This window comes from Pyrus communis, chromosome 8, assembly GCF_041283825.1.
Source record: "Pyrus communis isolate YQ-2024b chromosome 8, ASM4128382v1, whole genome shotgun sequence".
Classification (NCBI taxonomy): domain Eukaryota; kingdom Viridiplantae; phylum Streptophyta; class Magnoliopsida; order Rosales; family Rosaceae; genus Pyrus; species Pyrus communis.
Window position 1 is genome coordinate 21,300,047 of NC_142572.1, and position 24,436 is coordinate 21,324,482.

The 24,436-nt window shown below is 35.7% G+C and overlaps 3 protein-coding genes and 2 non-coding genes across 5 annotated transcripts; 2 read left to right on the forward strand and 3 right to left on the reverse strand.

The window, feature by feature from the left end:
* Positions 1-2,302: 2,302 nt before the first annotated feature.
* On the forward strand, positions 2,303-4,725 carry 5PTASE11 (inositol polyphosphate 5-phosphatase 11). Its single transcript, XM_068458366.2, has 7 exons — positions 2,303-2,663; positions 2,900-3,030; positions 3,185-3,261; positions 3,387-3,512; positions 3,636-3,823; positions 4,171-4,308; positions 4,416-4,725. The coding sequence occupies exons 1-7, from the start codon at positions 2,514-2,516 to the stop codon at positions 4,575-4,577; spliced, it is 972 nt and encodes a 323-aa protein (XP_068314467.1). The 5' UTR covers positions 2,303-2,513; the 3' UTR covers positions 4,578-4,725.
* Positions 4,726-7,841: 3,116 nt separating this feature from the next.
* On the forward strand, positions 7,842-12,837 carry LOC137717548 (protein DA1). Its single transcript, XM_068456946.2, has 12 exons — positions 7,842-8,737; positions 9,342-9,493; positions 9,617-9,707; positions 9,836-10,106; positions 10,563-10,683; positions 10,776-10,859; positions 11,017-11,136; positions 11,262-11,474; positions 11,790-11,852; positions 11,955-12,073; positions 12,157-12,215; positions 12,334-12,837. Exons 1-12 carry the CDS (start codon positions 8,659-8,661, stop codon positions 12,648-12,650), a joined length of 1,689 nt encoding a protein of 562 aa, XP_068313047.1. The 5' UTR covers positions 7,842-8,658; the 3' UTR covers positions 12,651-12,837.
* Positions 12,838-13,925: 1,088 nt separating this feature from the next.
* On the reverse strand, positions 13,926-14,675 carry LOC137716813 (putative calcium-binding protein CML41). The gene has a single exon (XM_068456185.2). It carries the CDS (start codon positions 14,620-14,622, stop codon positions 14,047-14,049), a length of 576 nt encoding a protein of 191 aa, XP_068312286.1. The 5' UTR covers positions 14,623-14,675; the 3' UTR covers positions 13,926-14,046.
* A 3,370-nt stretch (positions 14,676-18,045) lies between these two features.
* On the reverse strand, positions 18,046-18,241 carry LOC137718881 (U2 spliceosomal RNA). The gene has a single exon (XR_011065964.2). It is a non-coding gene; the product is annotated as a U2 spliceosomal RNA (small nuclear RNA).
* Positions 18,242-19,030: 789 nt separating this feature from the next.
* Positions 19,031-19,225, reverse strand: LOC137718879 (U2 spliceosomal RNA). The gene has a single exon (XR_011065962.2). It is a non-coding gene; the product is annotated as a U2 spliceosomal RNA (small nuclear RNA).
* Between the last annotated feature and the right edge of the window lie 5,211 nt (positions 19,226-24,436).

A 24,436-nucleotide genomic window follows, 5' to 3' on the forward strand; every position in this document is an offset into this window, starting at 1 on the left:
TTGCAAATTTGTTTCAAAAATTAAATGTCACATCCCGGCCCGGGGCGGATCACTTCCCGGACCCGCTCCACCACCGTAGCACGATATTGTCCGTTTTGGGCTTACCATTCCCTCACTGTTTTGTTTTTGGGAACTCACGAGCAACTTCCCAGTGGATCACCCATCATGGGATTGCTCTAACCCCCATCTCGCTTAACTTCGAAGTTCCTACGGAACTCGAAGCCAGTGAGCTCCCAAAAGAGCTCGTGCTAGGTAGGGATGAGAATATACATATAAGGTTCACTCCCCTGGACGATGTGGGAAGTCACAATCCACCCCCCTTAGGGGCCTGATGTCCTCGTCGGCACACACGCAGTCAGGGTTAGGTTCTGATACCAAATTGTCACATCCCGCCTCGGGGCGGATCACTTCCCCGGCCCGCTCCACTACCGTAGCACGATATTGTCGGCTTTGGGCTTACCATTCCCTCACGGTTTTGTTTTTGGGAACTCACGAGCAAGTTCTCAGTGGGTCACCCATCATGGGATTGCTTTAGCTCCCTTCTCACTTAACTTCGAAGTTCCTACGGAATTCGAAGCCAGTGAGCTCCCAAAAGGCCTCGTACTAGGTAGGGATGGGAATATACATATAAGGTTCACTCCCCTGGACGATGTGGGATGCCACATTAAATCTTTCTAACATTATCCATAAAAGCTACGTAATACAATAGTGTTCGTAGGGAAAGTTTTGGAGAACTAATAAAAAGCCCCTCATAAAAAAAAAATTATCAAAGAACACAGACAATTTCTCTTATAAGGACAAAAACAAAAAGAATGTCACACTTTACAAGAGTTTTGAATTAAATAAAATACTAATTAAGTTGTTTAAGAGTTTTTGAATATCAAAATTTTACGACAGGCTTTTTATTAATTTTCTAAAAATGGTGAGGTTTGGGCTTCATGACCAAATACTATTTCACCGGCGTCAATGGCCCACGATAGCCACTCCACTCCCATGCCCCCTCCCCCATCGTTCTGCAAGATCTTTAATATCTTGTAGAAACTGTATTTTCAAATGCTGGAATCAAGAATACCTATTTGATGGCTATGACAAAGAAAACATATGGAAAAGATAAGCATTCTTTAATTGTAATATAGGGTCGGCATATGTTTGGGTACATAAAATTATCAAGACTATCTTCTATGAATTATTGAGATCAATGGAATTTCGTTAATGGTGGTGTATGTTGTTTGGATGTCGACAAGGGAATAGGGTGTTGCATTGGTGAGTGCTGGTTTGTTTGTTTGTTTTTTTTTTTTTTTTTTTTTTTTTTCAAATTTAAATAAGGATTAAAAAAAAAAGTTCAACGAAATTAAAAAAAATTAGGTATATTCATAAGATTGTAGGGTACTAATAAAACAATCTTTTTTTTTTAATTTTTTTTTTTCAAACAATGATCCAAAATTTGATAAAAATAGGATCTTAACTTTTCTAATTAGACAAGACTCGCAAGTCGCATGTGAATGTGCATGTTTACTCTCAACATAATATTTGTTGAAATTAATTTGTTCGATTGTACAATTCATTTGGAATTTGTGTTCAAATTTGACAAGAAAATTATAAGGTCGCAACTCTACCTAGCTTCTACATTAATCTAGCATGCATGCAGAATGCAGCATTTGTACACGAAGATGAATATCATCATTTCCGTGCATCACATGTACTTTTCGTTTACCGGCCCTTCTTCACTTCCAAGCCAGCAAGCAACTTCTGAAATGTGAAATCGAGAAATTCGAATAAGTTGAAAACGAGTGCACGTAAACGGCCACGCATGCACAGCACAGGGTGCAGAACGCCTTAACATACGGCCAATAAATTAACCGCCGGTATGCAGGCACCGCCGATCATGCCCGGCAGGCTGGCACTGTTTCTCGAGTTTGTAAACCCTACTGTGTAAGTTTCGGCGGTGCCGTACTCGACCAAAATTCTGACGTACGTTTTGTTATATCATCAAAATTCATATGGTTTATATAAGAGCTTACGAAGGAATCGATAGTCCTTTTCAAGTTTGGTTTAACTTGTCTATGGTATTTTTTCAACGTTGTCTAACCTAACTCGTGGACAAATGAAGTCATGTCTTACAAGACAATATACGTCTATTTTACAACTTCGACTTTCCCTTTTTTCTCATATCCCAAAAAATATCCCACCGCCAATAGGAAAATAATTGTGGCTAATAATTAAGTTTCCTTTTTTTTCTTGTGGTGCATGCATTAGTATATAAGTCAATGTCAATGTGGCTAAATGCAAAGTCTATCCTCCCCTCTTTCCCTTCAAATCTAGCATTTTCCCGTTTTCTCCGTTTTGAATTTGGAGATTAGTGTTTGCAGAAGAAAAGGAGATAAAGCTCTTCAAACTCTCTCTCTCTCTCTCTCTCTCTCTCTCTCTCTCTCTCTCTATATATATATATATATTATAGGGTTGGTCCTGTGGATTTTATTTGTTCTTGGAAAGATCAGTAGTGGAAACAATTGATGCGTTTGTTAAGGCGGAAAACAATGGACAGCCAGGGTGCAACGACATCGCATGAAGGAATCAAGACTGTGAGAGCAGATAATCGTTGTGATTTCTCGAGCTACTCAGATCTTTGTGTTTCCGTTGTCACCTGGAACATGAATGGTCAGGTACGTAGCTACTTCAATTTTGTTTCCGTTGTGATTTCTCGAGGTACTCAGATCTCGAGCTACTTCAATTTTGCTGCATGCTTAATGAATGATAACAAACAAATTTCAGCTTAATTACTGATCATTAATTAGTAATTGTTTAACCAGTAGTTACGTACATATTAATTCTAGCTAGGTATGTATTTTTCATGATTAATTTTTTTTCTTCTTATTCTTGATCGGTCTGCAATATGCAGGTCTGTTACGAAGATTTGGCGGAGCTGGTTGGAAACAGCCGGAAGTCTGATCTTCTGGTGGTAGGTCTTCAGGAGGTGCCCCGTAAAAATATTTCACGACTTTTAAAGGCAGCGCTGCTTGACTCCCACATGTACGTAAGATATATTTAATTATTTGCAGTTCGTAATTAGGGTTTTTGTGTTAGTGAGGAATTGAAAGTTTGTAATTAAATGAACATTATAATTAATAATGTCGACCTTAATTAATTACGTTTCTCCTTGTTCTGTGTGGAATAATGAATGAAGCTTGTTAGGAAAAGCCATCATGCAATCTATACACCTCTACGTGTTTGGGCCAAAGGACTCTGATTTGTTCATCAGAGGTAAGACATGAAACGATCATGAACTCTAGACTCGCGTTCGAGTTCATTAATTTTCTCCTACAAAGCCAAGACCGCATTTGCTTCAGTTTTATCTAATATTTCTCTCCCAAATATGATTGACGCAGAATTGAAGATGGATAAGCTATCGGTAGGATGTTTTGGAGGATTACTTAGGAGAAAAAAAGGCGCTGTGGCAATCCACCTTTACTACAAAGGCATTCCTATGGTGTTCATCTCTTGCCATCTCTCTGGTAATTATCCCAGCTAGCATACACACACATGGAAATATTTCTATGTATATATATGTATGTATACAGATTTGCCATAGATTTGAGACTTTGTGTTTTAATTCATTTTTGTGGTCTTTTTGGTAGCTCATGCTCACAACGTGGAGAAAAGGAACTCGGAATTTAGAGACGTATCAGAATCTCTTTTCTCTGGGAAGCTGAACCCTTATGCTAAACCTCCCCAAATCACTGTTTGGTTGGGAGATCTCAACTACAGATTACAAGGAATTGACAACTACCCAGCAAGAAACCTAATCAACAATGATCTCCAGAGAGTAAGTTTTCTTCATCACTTCATTTTTTTTTATTTGGCTCGTTTGATGCAATTTTTCTAGGGCACCAATTGAATAACATGTTGTAGCCAATCAGACAGTGTCATGGTTGACTAACTAACCAAATAGTGTAGTAGATCTTTAAAACGGTGACACACTACTCAATAGGCCAAATGCACCACTTATAATAGTATTATCAAAGTGTTCACATTGAGAACAAGTCTGATAACATGGCTTTGAAACTTCAAGGATAAAAGAAACTTCAACTGAAACTAATTGATTTCAGAGTTAATTAGCTAGCTCATCAAGATATCTGTTTGATCTTTTTTGTGTGTTTACATGCAATGCAGCTACTCACTTGCAACGACCAACTGTTACAAGAGGCTGGGAGAGGACAGATCTTCGAAGGTTATAGCGAGGGCACGTTAACGTTCAAGCCCACATATAAATATGACATTGGAAGTAGCAACTATGATACAAGTTACAAGGTATGTATAGTCAATATTTCATCTCTAATCACATGCACATTTTACCATTCGTAATTGTAAGTATAATTACATTTGGTTCTTCAATCCTCACCAACGGACGTTTTCAGGTGAGAGTGCCATCGTGGACCGACCGGATTTTGTTCAAGACGAAAGACTCCGACGAAATCAAGGCAACTTTGCATTACTACGGGTCAATGGACGACATTCATAGTTCTGATCATAAGCCAGTGAAAGCTCATATTTGTTTAAAACTTAGCAAACCCTTGTAACTTACAAAAATTTGATAATGCACCAATGTATGCACCGCGAACAATTAAATTTTGCATGCTTGAATTTTAACAATTACCATCTAACTGTTCAAACATCAGTGGATTTCATGGACCAGTTAGTGTAAAGAAACTCACTAACTTGTATAAATGTTTGCCTCTTCCATTCCATGATATAACATTAAAAATTTAGAATTTGCTTCATTCATGTTTGTATCCTAGTACGTGAGCCTTTTTTCTTCTCTTGGACGGAGGAAACATTAACGAAGCTCAAAAAACACAGGCCTAACAGCAAGTACACCCCTCCCAATCTCAAGTCACCCAACCTATAGCCTGAGGTAGTGTGACATCAAGGTGGCGTCATAGTAACGTTAGAATGGTGTCACATTGGCGTCACTCACGTTATAATTTTCTTGAGTCAGGTGCGTGCACTTTACACGCGTGTGAGAGTGATTAGTCGGATAAATATGTAGCACCGGGGCCTACGTTGTAGGCGCATTAACCCCCTCAGTTGTTTGATCTGCACAAGTTTTCTATCCTACATTCCAGATTTTTCCAAAAAAAAGAAAAAGAAAAATCATTTTTTACCTGTTTGTGTCCCACTTGGCACACTATGGGTTGTTGGATATAAAAAAATTGTAATTCAACCGTTCATATTAATTAAGTAAGAAATAAATATTGAAAATTATAAAAAATTACAAAATCATGACACATGATTGGAATGGGTTAAAAATCTTATTTGTAATTAAACATAATTTTTTATTATTAATTATTAAAAAATATTTATACATGATAGAAATGCACTCATACAATTACCATATACTAAAGCAATAATTACCTTTACCCAATTGTCTGAACAATTGTTGCCTTAGTGGGGTAAAAGTGCTCTAAAGAGAACCTGATTGCCAAAAGAAACAATCTAGTATTTTGTGCTAATCGTATTAGTTTTAAATTTTAATTACAAACAAGAAAATGAAAGTTGTTTGAAAAGTTGTCTATTTGTTTTGTATTAGCTTAAGATTTCGTCTGGTTTGTTTCACCTAATTTCGGCCAAGGCCATTTTTGTTGGCATCGATCAGCATGCCACCAATTAGTCTATGACCATGACAACATTCGGATTTGCTTAAATAAGCAACCTATTAAATTAAACTGCATTCATACTTTGCATTTGGACCATTTCTATTTTTCTTGTCGAAGAAAACAAGGTCCAACGCCAATGTTAAAGGACTAAATCTACATGCATATATGGTTGACCTTTCATTTTGGGTAAATATACTATTTTGTGGACATGAACAGTTGATTCTACTTAATTGAAGAAGATACTAGTTTTCACTCACGTGTGCATTGGCGATATACACAGTTCTAATAAGTTCAATAATTAATTGTGATTCATTGTAACTTGTTATGAGTATATCCGTAGTTATCTTATCGATTGTTAAAAATAAATAAAGATGTCATTCTCCTTTCTTTGTAACATGAGACCAAATGTAAGTAAACCCTTTAGTGACTAATCATTCAAAACGAAAACAAGTAAATCGTTCGCCCCATCTCAACTTACAACCAAATTAACTCCGATCCCTACGGCAAAATGACTAATGAGTTATAGTAGGATCACTTATCAGGCGGAACAAATCCGGCTAAACTCCCACAAACCTTCCGGATAGATGAACACTTTGATATTGTCACACTCTTTCATCAACAACAACAACTAAGTTTTATCCCACCAAATATAATCGTCTGTGTGAATTTTATAACGTTACTACGCTCAGTTGTGTATTATGTCACACCCTTTCATCAACAAAATAAAATTAACAACTAATGGCATGTGGGAAAATGACATTTGTTTTTGTTTTTTGTTTTTTTATTTTTGTCAAAGACATTTGTTTTTCAAACTTGAATATATTAATATTACAAAAACAATTTTAAATAAGGAGCACGTAGTCGATGAAGCATTCGAGGAATGATGATTTGTATATGCATGGATCGCCACTTATAATAATTAACACATAATTTTTCAGTTAATAAAATAGAACACTTAAACAAACATGCTAAATTATGCTATAATTTGCTTTAATCTTAGAAAAGAAATAATTGAGCTCAAGTATACAATGCATGAACCAAACCGGCTAATTTTCGATTTGATTTTTATTTTTCTTTTAATTATAGCGCAAATCAAACAAAATTGTACCGTTACATTCTAATTGACGATTGATTATTTGTTCATAAATTAAAAATAATATGATCAAAATAAGAATGCGCTCCAGAATCATATGAGAGTGGCAAAGTTAATTTGACTCCAACGTACAACAAAATCATGAGGCAATAAATAGTATCATTGTCAATGAGATTCTAACATGTTGTTTACAAATTTACACCATTTGCCTGGCACAACGGTTCCAAAAATTGATCCGTTCAATTAAGATGATTCTTAAATTTGAAAATCCATCAATGTAGTTCTTGAATATGGATGTTGTAAATTAATGTTGATCTTCTGTTAGAACTTCGTCATATCTTATCTTAATGGATAATGTCACACATGTGTGACCCGCAAGTCTAATTAAATATTAGCACTTTCGACGGCAGAAGAGAGAGAATAGCAGTGGCGGACGATGGAGTGCTTCGCTGTCGTCCACCTAATCGTACTATTAGGATTACTACTCGCCGGCCTCGCTACGCCTTCCTACGGAGGAAAATCGTCATCGAAGTGCTTGGCGCTGTAAGAACATGGTGGCGCTCCGGCTGTTTTTTATTCCCCATAATGCCGTCAATTGAAGGACTCCGACGACTCTTGACACACGTGGGCTTGGGGTGATTGGGTGCGATTAGGGTGGGGAAGTTGGTGGCTTGGTGCCTGTGGTTGGGTTCTCTTTTTTTTTTATTGTTAAATTTTTTTATATTTATTTTAATTTAAATTAATTAATTATTTAATTACGTATGCAATATCGCAAAGGGATCGTCTCCTAATACATTCCATCTAATTCTCTTTATCAAACAATCTTTGTTTTTGAAATTTAATCTAACGGCCAACGTTATTATAACTTTTAAAGTAAGTTCGTGTTTGTAACCGTTGAATCAAATTTCAAGAATCCGAATTGTTTGATGAGGAGGATTAGGTGGAAGGGATTTGGAGAGGATCCCTTTCCTGTAATATCATCACTAACATAAGTTTTGACAAAATTACAATAGAATGATTACATTGATTTGCAGCATTCATATTTAAAGATCGATTTTTAATTTGAAAAATTATCTTTATTAAGTGGGTCAATTTCAGAACCTATTTGTGATTAAAAACTTTAAGATTGTATTTACACAAACAACATAAACTCTTAATAGAAGCACTTTCAACAAAATTACTTCTGTAATCCACACACACTTTCAACTTTCTCACCCAAACGTTACCAAAAGTGCTTTGTAGCTATGTCACATTTGCCAAAAGCCTAAAATGGCTGATGGGATGAGAGATTGGAATCTTTATCTAAGCAAGGCAAAGAAATCAGCTTCTTCCTTTCGGATTCCTTCCACTTTTTACGCTTCGACGCATTTTCCTTCTCGAAAATATCTTCACAAAATCAAGCTTTTCTGTTCTTACACGTAGTTTTAGTTTTTAACTTTAAATTTTTATATCATTTAAAGATTGGATTTTAATTATTTTTTTCTTTCCAATTCCTCGAGAACCTTCAAAAGGGGCTTCTCTGATGTGTTTCCCAACTGGGTTTGATGAAAAATTCGTCAACCCCAATTGGGTCGGAACAAAAAGTCAATCAAAAGTTGCGGTTTTTACACCTGCTCCAAAATCTTGACTTTGAAATCGCGTAAACAGTTTCGTGTACTCCTTCATGAGATTGCTTAAATATTTTCTGGGATTTCCCTTTAATGTTAACACGTGAAAGATTTTGAATTTTCTCCTTCTTCTTTCTTCCCAATCCATCTGCCAGATTCTGCTCTGAATTTAAAGAGTTAAAGATCAAGCTTTTCTTTTTCTTTGTTTCTTTACCTGCTGGATTAGATTATATTTTATTAACCCAGAGAGAGGAGAGATGGAGGAGTTTAAATTATGTAAATTTTGGTTTTTAGCTGTGAAAAAATGGTGCTTTTGATCGCTTTGGGATCTTATCTGATCTGTGGGATTGCTCTGTTAGCATTCAGAATTCTGCCTTCTGGAGGTGACTCACTCCTCCACTATTTTGATTCTCTGCCTTTTCCTTTTACCGTTTAGCTCAGATCAGTTGTTTTATGTCTTCAAGTTAATGGAAGAATCTCTCTTCGCTCTCTCTCCTCCATATATATGTGGGTTTCTTAGTAATAATTGACTAGGCACGCCTTTATTTCTGTATTTCTGCATATTGAAGTTCTAGGTGGAACATTGTGGGGGTGTCAAAATGCGTGGTGGGTGAATTGCTTTTCTAGTTTTACTTTGTTTTTTTTTGTGTGTGTATGTTTTCTTGTTGAAAAATGCAATTGCAGTGATTAATCAGTTGTTGGAATTGGGGTGTCCATGCAAGATTTTCAAAACCCAGTTTCTGGAATTTTAGGTGATGAAATCCAAATAGGTCATGCCATCGGTTTAGGTGTATATTTTTTCGGTTTTCGTATTGTTCTGCAGCTGGTTAAATTTACTTGAAAACATGAATGGCACCGGCATGCTGTTTTTATTTATATTGTTTCGTAATTTTGTTTTCAGATGTGGCTGTTATTAAGCATGAATTTTCTTTTCTGTTGGTTTTGCTGTTGATTTTGCATTAACTCAGATGGTGTCTTCATGTGCAGTAAAAAATTTGATTGACTATGAGCATATGACCTTACACGTTATGGGTTGGCTTAGCAAGATTTTTAAAGGCTCGAGCCACAAGATATCGGAGGAGCATTGTCATGACAATAATGACGAGGATCCAAATAGCTATGGACCTTCTTGTTCAGGGGTATAACATCTACCACTTCTTAATATATGGAAAATGATCACTTTATGGAACACAGGCTTCTTTTAATCTTCATTTGGTATGCTTGAACTGGTTTAACATATTGTGGTGGGAAACTTCATGTAGGAGGTCCGGTCAGAAAACGAGAGTGAAGAAATAGATCGTGCTATTGCACTATCTCTTTTAGAAGAAAATCAAAAAGGAAAAAATGTGATTGGTGAGTGATTTTTCCTATGAATGCTGTTGCAAATGTTTCCACTTTGTATATTTCTTCATGTGTGCTTGTTCGTTCTTGTAATGTCAAATGATACAATATGAATTAATAAGAATTTATTATTCTTATAGGCTCTGACTCTCAGTTGCAAGAAGATGAACAACTTGCCAGAGCTATACAAGAAAGTCTGAATGTGGAATCTCCTCCCCGACATGGTAATGGAAATGGAACTACGTATCAACCTTTCCCTCCTCCCCGGCATGGAAATGGAAATGGGAATACAAATCAACCTATCCTTCCTCCCAGATATGGAAATGGAAATACATATCAACCTATCCCTCCTCCCCGATACGGAAATGGAAGTTCATATCCTATCCCCATGTACTACCCAATGGGCTCCAGGTATACGATACGCTTCAGTGCTATTTCTTCCTTTTGGTGGTTTACTGCTTGATTACCTCATGGACGTGTAGAATGGTCTTTGAAACAACAATATGTGATTGTCTGAGGGCGTCTTGTTTCTCACATTTTCTCAATGCTTCTTTGTATTCTCAGTCCCACCCACTCTCTTTTATACCATGAATCCCTATTATGTGCTTGTAAATTGGAATTTTAAAATCACTGTGTTTAGGAATGATGAATAAAGAAAAGTGAGTTGATGAGATTTGAAGTGTTAACAATTTACTATGAATGATGTAAGGTTTGAAATTGTAGTTGTTTCTCCACATCAACCAGACTTAACACCCAATTCCTCTTGCTGCATCGATGATTCCTTGTGGAACTTCACATTATATTCCATGTCGGCCCATTGCTTATATTTACCATATTGTGACACAGTATCCTCATTCTTTGACATAGGGTTTGTGCTGGTTGCAATGCTGAGATTGGTTTTGGACGATATTTAAATTGCATGAATGCAGTTTGGCATCCAGAATGTTTCCGCTGTCGTGCATGCAACCAACCAATTTCTGATTATGAGGTGCAAAAAATAAGTTTAATTTCAGCACTGGTTCTTTTGCAAGATGCCTTTTGGTTGTCCAAATTATCTTACATTTGTTTCATTTTATGTAGTTTTCTACATCTGGGCAGTATCCTTACCATAAAGCTTGCTACAAGGATAGCTACCATCCGAAATGTGATGTTTGCAAGCACTTTGTAAGTATCATGATCTGATTTGATTTTTTAAGTTACAACAGTGCTAACCATGCCTCGTTGAATTTTATTTCAAGTTGAATACTAAATGTCTGAGAAACAACTCGTATATGATTTGTTGTTAGTTGTTCTTCGTTTTGTAATATTTATCTTTTGACAGATTCCAACAAACCCTGCTGGTCTTATTGAATATAGGGCACATCCATTTTGGGTCCAAAAATACTGCCCTGTTCATGAAATTGATAATACTCCTCGGTGCGGCAGTTGTGAACGAATGGAGGTCAGTTGGAATAAATTACTTTACACAGTTATGCTACGAAATATGGCTAACCCGATTGTTTTATAAGAAAAGAAAGAGTAGAGCAAAAGAGTGAATAACAAGATGTCTATGTTCACCACATGCAGGCCCGAGACACAAGATATGTACCCCTTGATGATGGTCGGAAGCTCTGTCTAGAGTGTTTGGACTCTGCAGTCATGGATACCAGTGAATGCCAACCCCTATATCTCGATATTCAGGAATTTTATGAAGGTTTAAATATGAAGTTGGAGCAGCAAGTTCCACTGCTCTTGGTTGAACGACAAGCGCTAAATGAAGCAAGAGATGGAGAAAGAAATGTAAGGACAATCGGTTGAAACCATATACTTTTAGTATGAAAGTGGGACAGTTTTCCAGTCATCCTTTGCAAGTCATACATTGTTAATCGAAAACATTTTTCTCATTTGTCTCTGATACTAACAAACTAACGCATATGAAAATCATTCATCCCATTGGATTTATGTTATTGACATTTTAACATACAGAAGCATGCATGTACAAGTCTCTCCGGAGATTTCCCTGTTGTATCATATCTGCTCATCTTCCGTTGAAGCTTGTCTTCTCAAGATTTAGAAACTAAATCCGACTGTGATCAACTTTTTTGTCATTTCCAGGGCCATTATCACATGCCTGAGACTAGAGGGCTTTGCCTTTCTGAGGAACAAACTATTAGCACGGTGAGAGTTTTATGAATATATTCTTTTCACCTTCTACAGCAGTTGGTAAAGTATCTTCTTGTGGGTTAGCAACTTATATTGTATTGATCCGAGAACCACCAGATTTCAAAGCGGCCACGTTTTGGGGCAGGACACCAAGCCGCGGGATTGATAACAGAGCCCTACAAGCTAACTCGTCGCTGTGAGGTGACCGCAATTCTAATCTTGTATGGTCTTCCAAGGTGCGTTTCTATCTATTTCGTTTTGTGGCACATTTGTAACTCCTGGCTAAATCTGTTGCGTGACTAGAACCATCTGTGTACAGGTTGCTGACTGGGTCAATTCTAGCTCATGAGATGATGCATGCATGGCTGCGGCTTAAAGGTGCATTTTCGATGATCCATTTATTTGTTTGTTTAGTTCCATGTTTGCTATAGGAATTGCGAACTAAAGATGGCATCAAAAAGAAAATCACTGACTAGATCCTCAATTCTTCTTGAAGGTTACCGACCTCTTAGTCAAGATGTCGAAGAAGGTATCTGTCAAGTTTTAGCTCACATGTGGCTAGAGGCCGAGCTTATGTCTGGCTCAGGCAGCAATGCTGCATCAACCTCGTCGTCCTCCTCTTCGAGGACATCAAAGAAGGGTACAAGATCACCGTTTGAGAGTAAGCTTGGGGGGTTCTTTTTACACCAGCTCGAAACAGACATGTCCCCGGTATATGGAGATGGATTCAGGGCCGGTCAACAGGCAGTGCAGAAATACGGGCTTCGAAGTACCCTAGAACATATTAGAATGACAGGGTTGTTTCCTTATTGAGGACTGAATCCTTGAGTTTTTTGGGTGCTTCCGAATCTTTTCTTTCCCACATTGTTGTAGCTTTTGGCCTTTTCATATTAGAACCCAGAGGCCAAGAGTGCATAGGAATTGACTCTAGAGTGTTACAATATTCTTGTGATTGTGGCTGTATGCATGAATCAATTCATTGATTTGATTTACTTTTTTTTCTCCCGTTGCACAGTATGCAGAATTTTCCGTCTCTACTTGTGGAGGACTTCCATATAACGAGAAATTATTTTCGTGCAGGGACACGTTCTAGTACATCATGTAACATTAATACAATTGGTTGAAATTTTCAACCAATTATATTATTATATTTGATATACTGGGTCATTTTCCTGCAAAAAGCCTCTCCCATATAACAGGATACTATTGTGGCGGTGTCTCAAGTCTCAATATTACGTGGGAAAGTTAAAACGCATGTCAATACTCGATTGGCTTCGTATACCGCTACACAGTGACATTTTTATTGCAGTAGTCAAGTTTCTCTCCTACCTATGAAGCAATTTTTTTCCTTTAGCCCTAACGAGGAAAGGGAGGAAACTTCATAGAAATTTTAGAGAAATTAAAAAGTAAAATCATCTAAATGGAACTACTCGATGTAGTCAATGTACCGGTTCACCTTAATATCGGTAAAAAAAATGTAATATAAGATGCTTGTGTTGCCAAAATATGAACCTAAATCACCTATTAAACGTATCAAAATGTTTAGTTTGAATTTACAGTTTGATAATATAAATAGAGAGCTGCTAGATTCACTCAATGTATTATTTCCCTACCAACATTAAAATTCCACCCACCATAAAAAAGTTGAAAAATTGAAATGCTATTTTTTCACTTACTATTATTCCTAAAATGGCCTTTAATATGCTATTTCCCACCCACTATTATTCCTAAAATTTTGAAATGTTATTTCCCCAACAATGAACTCTTTTTCGACGATAATCTACCAGCAAATTAATAACCCTCCAAATACTTTATTGTTGTGTGATTATGCACTCTAATAACTATCATCGATATCCAATCATCATCTTTAGCATCTTACCCTTTAATTTGAAAGGGCATCCACAGTTTTTCATTCTAGAATTCCTTCTATCCTCATCCTTTTTATCTTTTTTTTTCAAATTCAGCTTGCATATTGTCCATTCCTTTCACAACCCAATAGAAGTCTAGGGCTCATGTTATATTTTCGCAACCCACTTTTATTATTATTATATATATGTTAAGGTTCTTATCAATCATTTTACAAATGAATAAACTTGTAATTAAAATTTTTATTAAAAAGTGGGTGGAGAGATAAGACATCCGAGTGGAAACAACTCTTTATAAATATTTTGTTGGCATAAGAAGCGTTACGTTACACAAACCGCGACGTTCAAGTTTTTACCATCATCTTACGAAATTCGTGGAAATCAAGAACTCCGTTTCCATCAAGGTCAAACACTCCAATCATGGACACACATTCATCGTACGATTTGGCATCTCCCAATCGATTGAACATGTTCTGCAATCCTTTCGGCGTTATGCATCCGCAACCTTTGTCAACTTCAAACATCTCAAAAGCCCTTTTGAGATCATCGTTGCCATCGCCCTCTCTTTCCATCAACTTCACGAAGTCTTCAAACTCCAACAAGTTGTCACCATTGCTGTCGAATTCTTCGATCACGCTCTGAGCCTCGATGTTGGACATGGCTTCCCCGACGGATACGAAGTAAGCGAAGAGCTCGTCGCCGGAGATCTTGCCGTCGTTGTTGGTATCAAAATGATCAAAAACTTTTGCAAGCTCTTTGTTTGTGATGTCGTTGTTTGGATTTTCAGTAGGGAAAGTTGAACAAGGGCTTTCGGTTTCGGATTCGGGTTTTGAAAGAAGGCAAGGGAGGAGAGTTAGTTTGAAATTCTTACTGTTTAAGAACCACTTCAAGAGCTTGGAGTATCTGTGCAGGATTTTCATTTTTTACAAATTGTGTAAGAGAAAACCAGAGGTAGATGAACATATAATGTTACAGCCATATATATTTATATACACACACATTATTTATATATATATATATATATATATAAACAAGTTGTCAAATGGAGAATTTGAACCTTCAAAGAAGTTGCCTATTAATGATTGGATTGGAAAATTGGTTTGCATGAAAGTGCAGTGTAGTTTCTCTGCAACTGGTTTACAATTAAGAGATTGACTTATTGTCAACTAATATTGATAGGATTTTTATCACCTACAAAATTAGGGATAAAAACATTCAAAAAATATTTGCAAGAGTACAAGGTTATCGTAGTGTAATAGCTCAAACAATGTCGTTTTCTACAGGAATTGAATGAATAATTTGTATTTAACACCAACTCTTAATTAATTATGTAAAACAAAGTTTGTAAAATATTGATTTTGAGATTTAAATTAATAAAAACGAAGTAAAAATAAAAATAACTAAATAATTGACAAAGTAAGGAAAGCAAAAGACGAAGGTTTTGGAAAACAATTTAAACACTAGGGTTCTGCCGTCACCATTAACAATCCTATGCAATTTTACCTATTACTTATGAATTTCTACCTATATGCTTTGAAAGTTAGGTTTTTCTAATGCATATTTTCCTCATGATGTTCAAGAGAAAATGTATATCTAACATGCAATCCGTCTGTGATGTTCAGATCAAATATAAACATGCAAGACTCATTAAGCTTTGTGAAAACCCTTTTAAAAAAGCCATGCAATCCTTAAGAGTATGATGTTCGCCTTAAGTGAACTTACAATTACTAATTACAAGAAGCCCTCCTCAATTTCAAGGTGATGTTCCAACAGAAATTGCATCAAATTACTTGTCCTACTAGTCGCGAATCACTAAGACAATTAGATAGTTTAATCGCGGTGATTAATAATTCAAAGCAAGCATGCATCCATTCATAAGTAAATTAATAAAATCACATATTCATGCTATGGCTCGTGGCTTCGCCCTAGCAAAAGAACTAGTTATGAACAATCATAAAACAAATTATTATTGAGAATAAGGATAGAAAACACCTAGAAAATAAACTTGAAAAACTCTCTAAAGTGTGCGTGCGTTCTCTTCTCCTCTCCCTAATGGCTAAAAAAGCCTTATTTATACTACTCCAAATTAAAACCCTCATAGAAAAGGTTTTCTAAAAAACTAGGAAATAAAATAATAAAAATATAACTAGAAATTACATTCCTATTATGACTAAGAAATCTGCTTATAAAATAAATAGCCACGTTTCTAGACTTTCAGGGCTCCAAAACAGGCCCAAAACAACTCGAATTAAGGATTAGGACCTCCTCTCCAAGTTCCAAAAAGAGCCCAAGTCCAAAATCCATCATCTTCCAGCCCAAAAGTTGCAAATAAGCTGCCAGCACTGCACGCTGGGCATAAATTAATTCGCCACGATCAGATGTTTCGGGATAAAATTATGAAATTTTGACACAACCTTCTTGACAAATTTACAAACCCGATCCCATTGGAATCACTCATAAAATTCCACCGTTTGATTACTTTATGCTCAAAATAAGTTCGTATATCCTACAATAAAAACACATAGCAAAGTATCAAAATCTTACCAAAATATACCAAGAATAGGAAATAATACATAGTATAAATTGACTCATCAAATATTACTTCCAAGATTTTATTTAACCTTTTCTTTTCTAATTCTTGGATTTCTGATTAGGGTAATTATGAGTGGCGCATGCAAGAAAAGTTATTCATATGGTTATATTTAAAAAATTCATAAATATTTTTTTAGACATATATAATAATCTTAAAAATTAAATTATAGTTTCATCATGCATAATTTATAAAACAAATAACAATAAAAGTTACAATTGTCCACAAAGCGTTTTTATATTTGTGAACGCTGCATTATAACTTCAATTTTAGTGGAAGAAAAAACATTGCTCTCAATACAAACCATCATGCTATCACTCAACCATTGATCTCCCATTCGGTTAGGTAATCAACTTTTTCACAATATTCATAGCGAAAAATGTTCTCTCTATTGAAGTAATAGCAATCAGTTGAACCAAAACCAATGTAATTAGCAAATATGCATGATTGCCGAAGTGGGGTCATAGGAGTTTGTGCGTTAGGAATTGAGTTTGGGAATGTTGCAACCTCCGGGTTTGCCCCTTTTTATTTATTTATTTATTTATTTATTTATTTTAAGTTGATGCTTGTCTACTTTTTTTTATTATAAAGTAATTTGGCCCAAACGATGTTTTGGCCAGGTAATATGTAAAAATAATAATGAATAAAAAGAGCTATCATTTGGCCAGGTAATATGTAAAAATAATAATAAATAAAAAGAGCTACTTCTCTTTGAAATATTTTATCAAGCAGTTGGAAGGCATTACAAAGAGCAATTCTAACCTTCAAAAAAGCAGCACTCAGATCACCCAAAAAATTCACCAGAATTCGGAGGGCCAGGTGATCCCTTCCCGCCCCTTGATAATTACCACCATAAGTTGCAGCTTTTTATGTCGTATGGCAATTAAATGACTAGGAGGATTAACCTTTTCTTTCTTTTTTTTTTGGCTAGTAGTGGATTGCATAAAAAGTGAACCAAAACAAAATGAAAATCTCTTGAACGAAGTCGTTTTGTATGACACATTGTCACGATCTGCCTCGCAACATGAAAATCAAGACAATGTACTTAGATCAATTAATACAGTAACTTTTCCTTTTCTGTTGGGGATTTTTTTTCCCTCTAATGTTTCAATATTCTCCCCTTCTTCCTGCGTTTGAGATAGTTTCATAGCAGAAGTTTGAACCAGAATTATTGGGTGTTCCATGCCATTGTAGTCATGCAACGCAAAGAAGACGAACGGGAGCCTCGCCTTAAAAAAATAAAAAATAAAAAAATTGTTTAATATCTACTGAATCATTAGCTCACGTATTAGATGTTAATTTTATGGGAAGATAAACTCGTCTTCCATTTTGTACGGCTTGCAATAACCTTGTTTTAGATTACTCTCGATGAGGGATGAAAGCACGCAAAGATATTACGCATTCTTTCTTCGTTCCTCCACTTCTAAAAGATATGTATAGGAATTAATCAACCATCGTGTTCCACCAATTTCACAAAGTTTTCGAGCTCCAATGAAATGTAGGCTAGAAATTGGATTACTTGATATAAAACTAAAAGAAGAAGGATACGTTGATTGAAGAATTGGTAATTCACCAGTCGTTGTCGTATCCGAAGATTGTTCTCATAGAATGATACGGAGCTTGCGACCAAGGTGCCACATGGTAAGCAGCCTCATTTTGTTTCCTGCAAATACGAGAGATTCCTGTATTACTAGTAAAACATTCCGAGTTTTTGCTTCGTAGACTGTATCATCAGAAAACAATTTAACTATTTGGAGGGTGCGCCAGGCCAATGCTGTAGTGCAACGCAAAAGCGACGCCTGAAAGTTCAAATAGCAAGCTATTGTAGTGAACTCTTCCCTTAAAGAAATTAATTTAATATCGTGTAAGCCATTGGTTCACGTATCAGATATTAAACTGATAAGAACAGATACTATACTTGATCTTAGCCAAAAGGCCGAGAAAGGTATGACTTGAACGAGAGTCTCGTTTTCGTTTTTATACGGCACGGAGCTTTCCCTTGTTTATGACACTGTTCGATGTGGGACGAAAGCTCGCAAACGCACAATGCATTCTCCTTTGTTTCCGTTCCATCAATTTCACGAAGCCTTCCAACTCTTAACGGATTAGTTAGCTTGAAATTCTCACAATTGATGGACAATTTGGAGGGCTCTGAAACACTGCCAAGTTGTCATGAATTCATTCTGCAGATTGCAGACGATAAATTTTCAGCATTGTTTGTGCTTTGTTCTTCTTCTGTTATGTTCTATGACATTACAAGTGCATGCACACAAAATCCAACTTACTTTGCATATTATCTATTTGACTCGATTGTTCTAATGGAGGTGAAATCTGTCATCAGTCACAGCACCGATGATGGAAGATTGAGCGATTCAAAGAGGAGAAATTCTATAGCGCGACCACCCTCACGAAGACTAGACTTCATGTGTTTTGGTCCCACGACGCCATCCGCGATCTCAGCCTTGAGTGGGCGTTGCCCGGATCAGCAGTCGTGCACAAACTCCTAACCAAAGGCATGAAATACCCTAGGAAACACCTCCGACCGAAGTTTGTTCCATGTAAATATGAGATATCTCTGCTGTTCGTCAAAAATTTGAAATTTATGTTTTCACCGCTTAGTAAAAAAAATATTGTAAGTTCTTAGATTAGCTTTCTTTGCGATTCAACAAAGTGAATTCTAGTTCGCTTAGTGTTGGAAGAGCGTTGTCGATTAAACAGCTAAACCTTTAACTGGTTTGGTAGGGTGCGCCAGCCAATGCAATAGTGTAACACAAAGGCAACGCACAAGAGCTCCAGCAGCAAGCTACTGTAATGAACCCTCCCCTTTAAAAAATTAATTTAATATCGTGTGAATCGATGATCCACATATCAAATATTAAACTGATAAGAACAGATACTACACTTGATCTTAGCCAAAAGGCCGAGAAAGGTATGAGTTTAACAGCGAACCGCAATTTTCTTTTATGCACCATACGGCTTCTGTTGATTGCCGGAATCCCGATGTGGGACAAAATGCAACAAAGTAGTAAGTAGGAAATTATATATCTATTGGGATTGCAGCACACATGGGAGTTCCATACTTCCATGTGAAAGTAATTCTATCAATTTGACTTGTTGCCCTATCTTCTCATTTTCTAGACTTTCCCTGAATTATATTTAGCAGACACAATGGGACCTTTGTAAACTGAGCCTTCATGTGGACTTTGAAAACTTAGTACTTATCTTTTTGAAAAGAAACGATGTGATATCCTTAAGAATAAACTTAAGTATGAAGATAAGGAGAAAAAAAATTGGGTCAAAAGATGGAGTTTTATTAACAATTTGCTTATTGCGAAGGTGGAGATCCAGTAGTTTCTGAATTCTTATGTAAAGAATTAAAAAAGGAATTCTTTCAACAAAGATGTGAATTAAGAACAAAGATGTGAATTAAGAAGGTTGGTTGATGAAATAAATATAAACCGAAGGCTGAATCTTGATATATCTCAAAACTATATATTTTTGTTACCACGGGATTTATTGACAAATGCGGATCATTTGATTGGAATGAAATTTGGAATGGGTACCCTTGACTATATGAATCATTTGAAAAATAAATGTATTCATTCTGTTGCGGATCTTTTACAAGATCAATCTTGGTTGGCTCTGGTTCATTTAAAAAATATGATTAGAATTTGGAGCAATTAGGCATAAATTGATACTGACTCCTCAAAATTTGGTAACTTCAACTTAGTTAACAACAACTTATGAATCTTTTTGCAGCTTAATCTTTACCATAATCTCGTTCATAACTATTGAAAAAAACCGAGCTCCGATTAGGAGACTGGAGTTTCCAATAACCTCATGAAATGGGTCGTTGATGATTTGAGCCTGCCATCACAATCCCTAATTTTCTTGATTAATTAAGATAGTCAGAAACAATTGACATCAATTAAGACAGCTAATAGTTACATGCTAGCTTTCCACTCTCAAAAAATAAAGAAAGACGTTTCATCTTTTAATTTGGTTATTTATTGGTCTGCGGTATGCGTCATCTTAAAAAACGTAGACTAAGGGGCACCTCCAAATTTGACAGGCAAAAAGAATATGCCACGTCTAACATCAGTACCCACCTCTCTGCGTACAAATATGGGAACACCTCCATGTGAAGAAAGACATGTAAGTTTACCGGCAACGGAGTTTCAGCTCAGCCACTGAAACCCTAGCAAAAACAACCCTTGGAACAGCTCAAGGCTTTCATGCGGATTGTACATATGTGGATTAGGTCAATTGGTGATAGTTAACAAGTGCTTTGGAATGTTATCACATAAAAAGAAAAAGCTTGGCATGCACTTATATTGATTGTGACTTGGAACAAGGAAAGGAATCCGGAGGAGGATCCATTTCTTCAAATCTATCAAATCAGGGAATCCGGATCATTGAAATTTGATCCAACGGCTAAAGTTATTATAACTTTTAAAGTAGGTTTTGTTTTTAGCCGTTGAATCAAATTTCAATGGCTCGGATTTCCGGATTTTGTGGATTAGGAATAAGGGATCCAGAGAGGATCCCTTTCTTTGGAACAAAGCCATCCTTGTAGTAAATTCATGGGGCCGTGGCAGGCCAAAGTTATAGGTCCCGCCATTGATCACCACTTCCTCCGTCGTGCATCACCACAGACTTCTATTCAAACATCATTTCAAGTAGTGTAAGTGGTTTCATAAGAGGGGTGGTGGCCCGAAACACAAAGCTACTTGCTTTTGAGAGAATATTCAGTCATTTTCTTCTCTCCCTTTTAACAAATTCAAAAACCATAAAATTAATTGTTGATATAATGAAAAGTAGTTCAATTCTTTATAAGAACACAAAAGATTTGTTCTTCTTTTTTTTTTTTCATCGTGAAATTCATACTTTCGACACACGTATTCATGAAGGAGTACGTTTGACAACTATTCATTGTATTAATTAGTCACTTATTCGTTTGGTACATGACTTAAATGCATGTATAAACATATTTAATTACTTAAACTACAAATCTCTTATAAAAAAACTAAATGTTCTTCAATTCGAGGGTTGTTGTGATGATAGTGATAAAGTAAGAATTATCTATCATGGACATATTAAAAAGTATCTATCAATCATGTCTCATATCTTATATATTGGTTACTTTGGATGAAAGAAATCAGCCTGAAATATTTGGTTGTAGGTAATTATACAACCACCTATAGAATATTAAGACTTAATTTTTTTATTGACAAAATTAAGATTGAAATTATATATATTCCTAATTATTCATATAAATTAAAAAATGCGTACATTATTAAATTAAAAAAGAAATACGGTTTCAAAGTACAAATGGAAATAAAGAACAACATCCGAAGAGGATCTCTGTTTTGTTTCCGTGTCCGAACTGCTTTATGCCGGCGGCCTTAATTCTAAAACCGAACCTGAAAGTAGGTAAGACCCACGGCCCCAGGGCTTATCGAGATTTTTTAATGTGATCGGTACACGAAATGATACACCACGTATCATTGTACAAATAATGAGATATGTGTGCTTTTTAACAACTTAAAAAATAAAATTTTCCACCACTTCTATTAAAACACGTAATGTACCACTTGTATTTCGGTCATAATTAAAATTTTTTCCTAAACGTACGACCTGGTTGAGCCCTTCTCGCTTGCCGTACTAATCTTGCCGTACTAATTTTTGGCATAAAAATTTGCCGCGTTCCATTATTTTTTTACGACTTTGCCATCCTCTTTCCTTGTCCTTTTCCCGCTCCTACCGACACTTCGTATCTTCAACGAAATATCACATATTTTTAAACTTTAAACAAAGAAAAAGTATATATTTTTTTTAAATTTAATTAGAATGAAAAAGGGTTTCGAATAAAGATTGTACAGGTTGGCTTTGTATGATATCTACTATTGGGTTGAAGCTTATTTAATAATTGAAGTCATGAACATCAAAAATTTTGCACATAAAATGAGTGTAATTTCTCTATTGTCACAATTATTATTTGACATATACTAAGTTTTTGAAAATAAAATTTTAAAAAATTAAGTTTATAAACATGTATAGTTCATGATTTAGGTCACAGAGATAACACACTCATTTTAAGTACAAAAGATTTGGCAATCAAACAATTGGTTCTATGATTTATCATCAAACCATTTCTTCTTTATATCTTTCCTTTTTGTATGTGTGGGAATTATATATTCATTCGTTCATGTTTTTAAACAATTACAATTTAATATGTGGAATCTTAGGTCCTGTTTGGCAGATTGGATAAAGGATCGGATATGACTAGTTATACAGACGCGGGTGTTTGGCGTTCACTCATACTAAATAAGCACCGGATTAATTTAATCGGTCTGCTTATTTAACACGGTATACACCGGATTAATAAAACCAACCAAAATGCTCGGATTATTAGTCGGCCCCCTCTCTCTCACCTTCACTCGGCCCTCTCTCTCTCTCTCTCGCCTTCTCTTGGTGTCGTCGTCCTCCCTATCACCTTCTCTCACCATCGCCGTCCTCCTCGTCGCTTTCTTTCGCCGTCGTTTTCTGTCGCCGTCACTTTCTCTCGCCATCTCTGCTCTCTTAGTCCTCGTCACCTTCCTCGTTGTCCTCTCCTTGTGGCCTTCCTCATCGTCTACTCGCCGTCCTCCCCTGTAACTGGGTCTTGCAAAGAAACATGGTGTGGCGGAGAGATGATTTCAATTTGGGATTCTTCCGCAACTGGTTGTTTGAATTTACTTGGGATTCTTCTGCAGTCGGGGAAGAAGAAGAGAGAGAGAGGGAGGGAGTTTGAGGGGTGCGGCAGAGAGATTTGGGAACAAAAGTGATGGTTTCTGTTTTTTTTTTTATAATTGTTTTTAAGTTTAATTTTATTTTAAGTTTGATTCCTCCTGTCCGGTATAAAATCAAACACAGTATAAATAATACGATCATTAGTCCGATACTGCACCAAACGCCCGACTAATTTAGTCAGTACTATCCAGTGGCTATTTATCCTATTCAACAAAAATAGTCAGTACAGTCCGAGCTGCCAAACGAGGCCTTAAGGTATTATATTTAGAGTAACATTATATTTATTATATTTTTCATATCACATATGTATCATCTCTTTTCTCTAATAAAAGTAGGACATACCAACATTGTCATATCTCTATTAGAGAGAGAGTACAATATGTGATATAAAAAATCTAATAAGAGTAATATTTTTTATTTATAGTATTTATATATGTATCAAATTGTAATTTACTTTAAAAAATAAGAAATATTACTTAACAATTTAATTAATGGAAATTTTAACGAAAAACTTCATGTATTATTCACTTTAACGAAAAATCACATTTTTACATTAAAAAGTCAATCCTAATATTAGTCAATTTACCCTTTATTTTACCTTTATCATTAAAATTTAAAATTTTCAAACATTTTTCATTGATTTTTCTTTTAATTAATGTCGTTCCTGCAATAACGAGAACTCCAACTTGCGCTGGTATTGTTGAATTGTCAATACACAAACACAGAAAAATACTCCAGTTGGCCCTACCGTGTACATATTAGTGTTAATGAGAGGATAACACTAGAGTATAGGTATTAGGGTTAATGAGAGGATAAAGAACACTACTTGATTGTTGCAAATTCGGCAGCAACTTTCACTGTTACATAATCATATTTTAACACGTGTTCAAAAGTGATTGGATAGCAGTAGGAGGCTAGGAGTTGTTAGCGAATTTGCAGCAATTAAGTAGTGTACGGTATAAAATGTCATCCTCTTATCCATGTCTCAGCTTACATAGAATAATACTAGCTAGACTAATTCTTTTAGATTAAATTTACAAATTATATTATTTGTCATTAATACAAAAAATGAACATATTATTCAACATTTAAGTAATAATTTAATTATCAACAATTATATCATATAATTTACAAAATTCGATCAAAATAATTGATCTCTCTAAAATTACTGGTACAAAATAATAAGAAAAGACTTCAAAGACTGTATTTAATGTAGTTAGAAAGTTCAATAATAATACACTAGCAAAACATTAGGTCATTGATTGTGACTCGTGAGTCAATAGGGAGCTACACAATCTTTCTAAATCAGTTGATAGGTTTGGATAATTAATCTGGCTAGTACTGGACCAGTA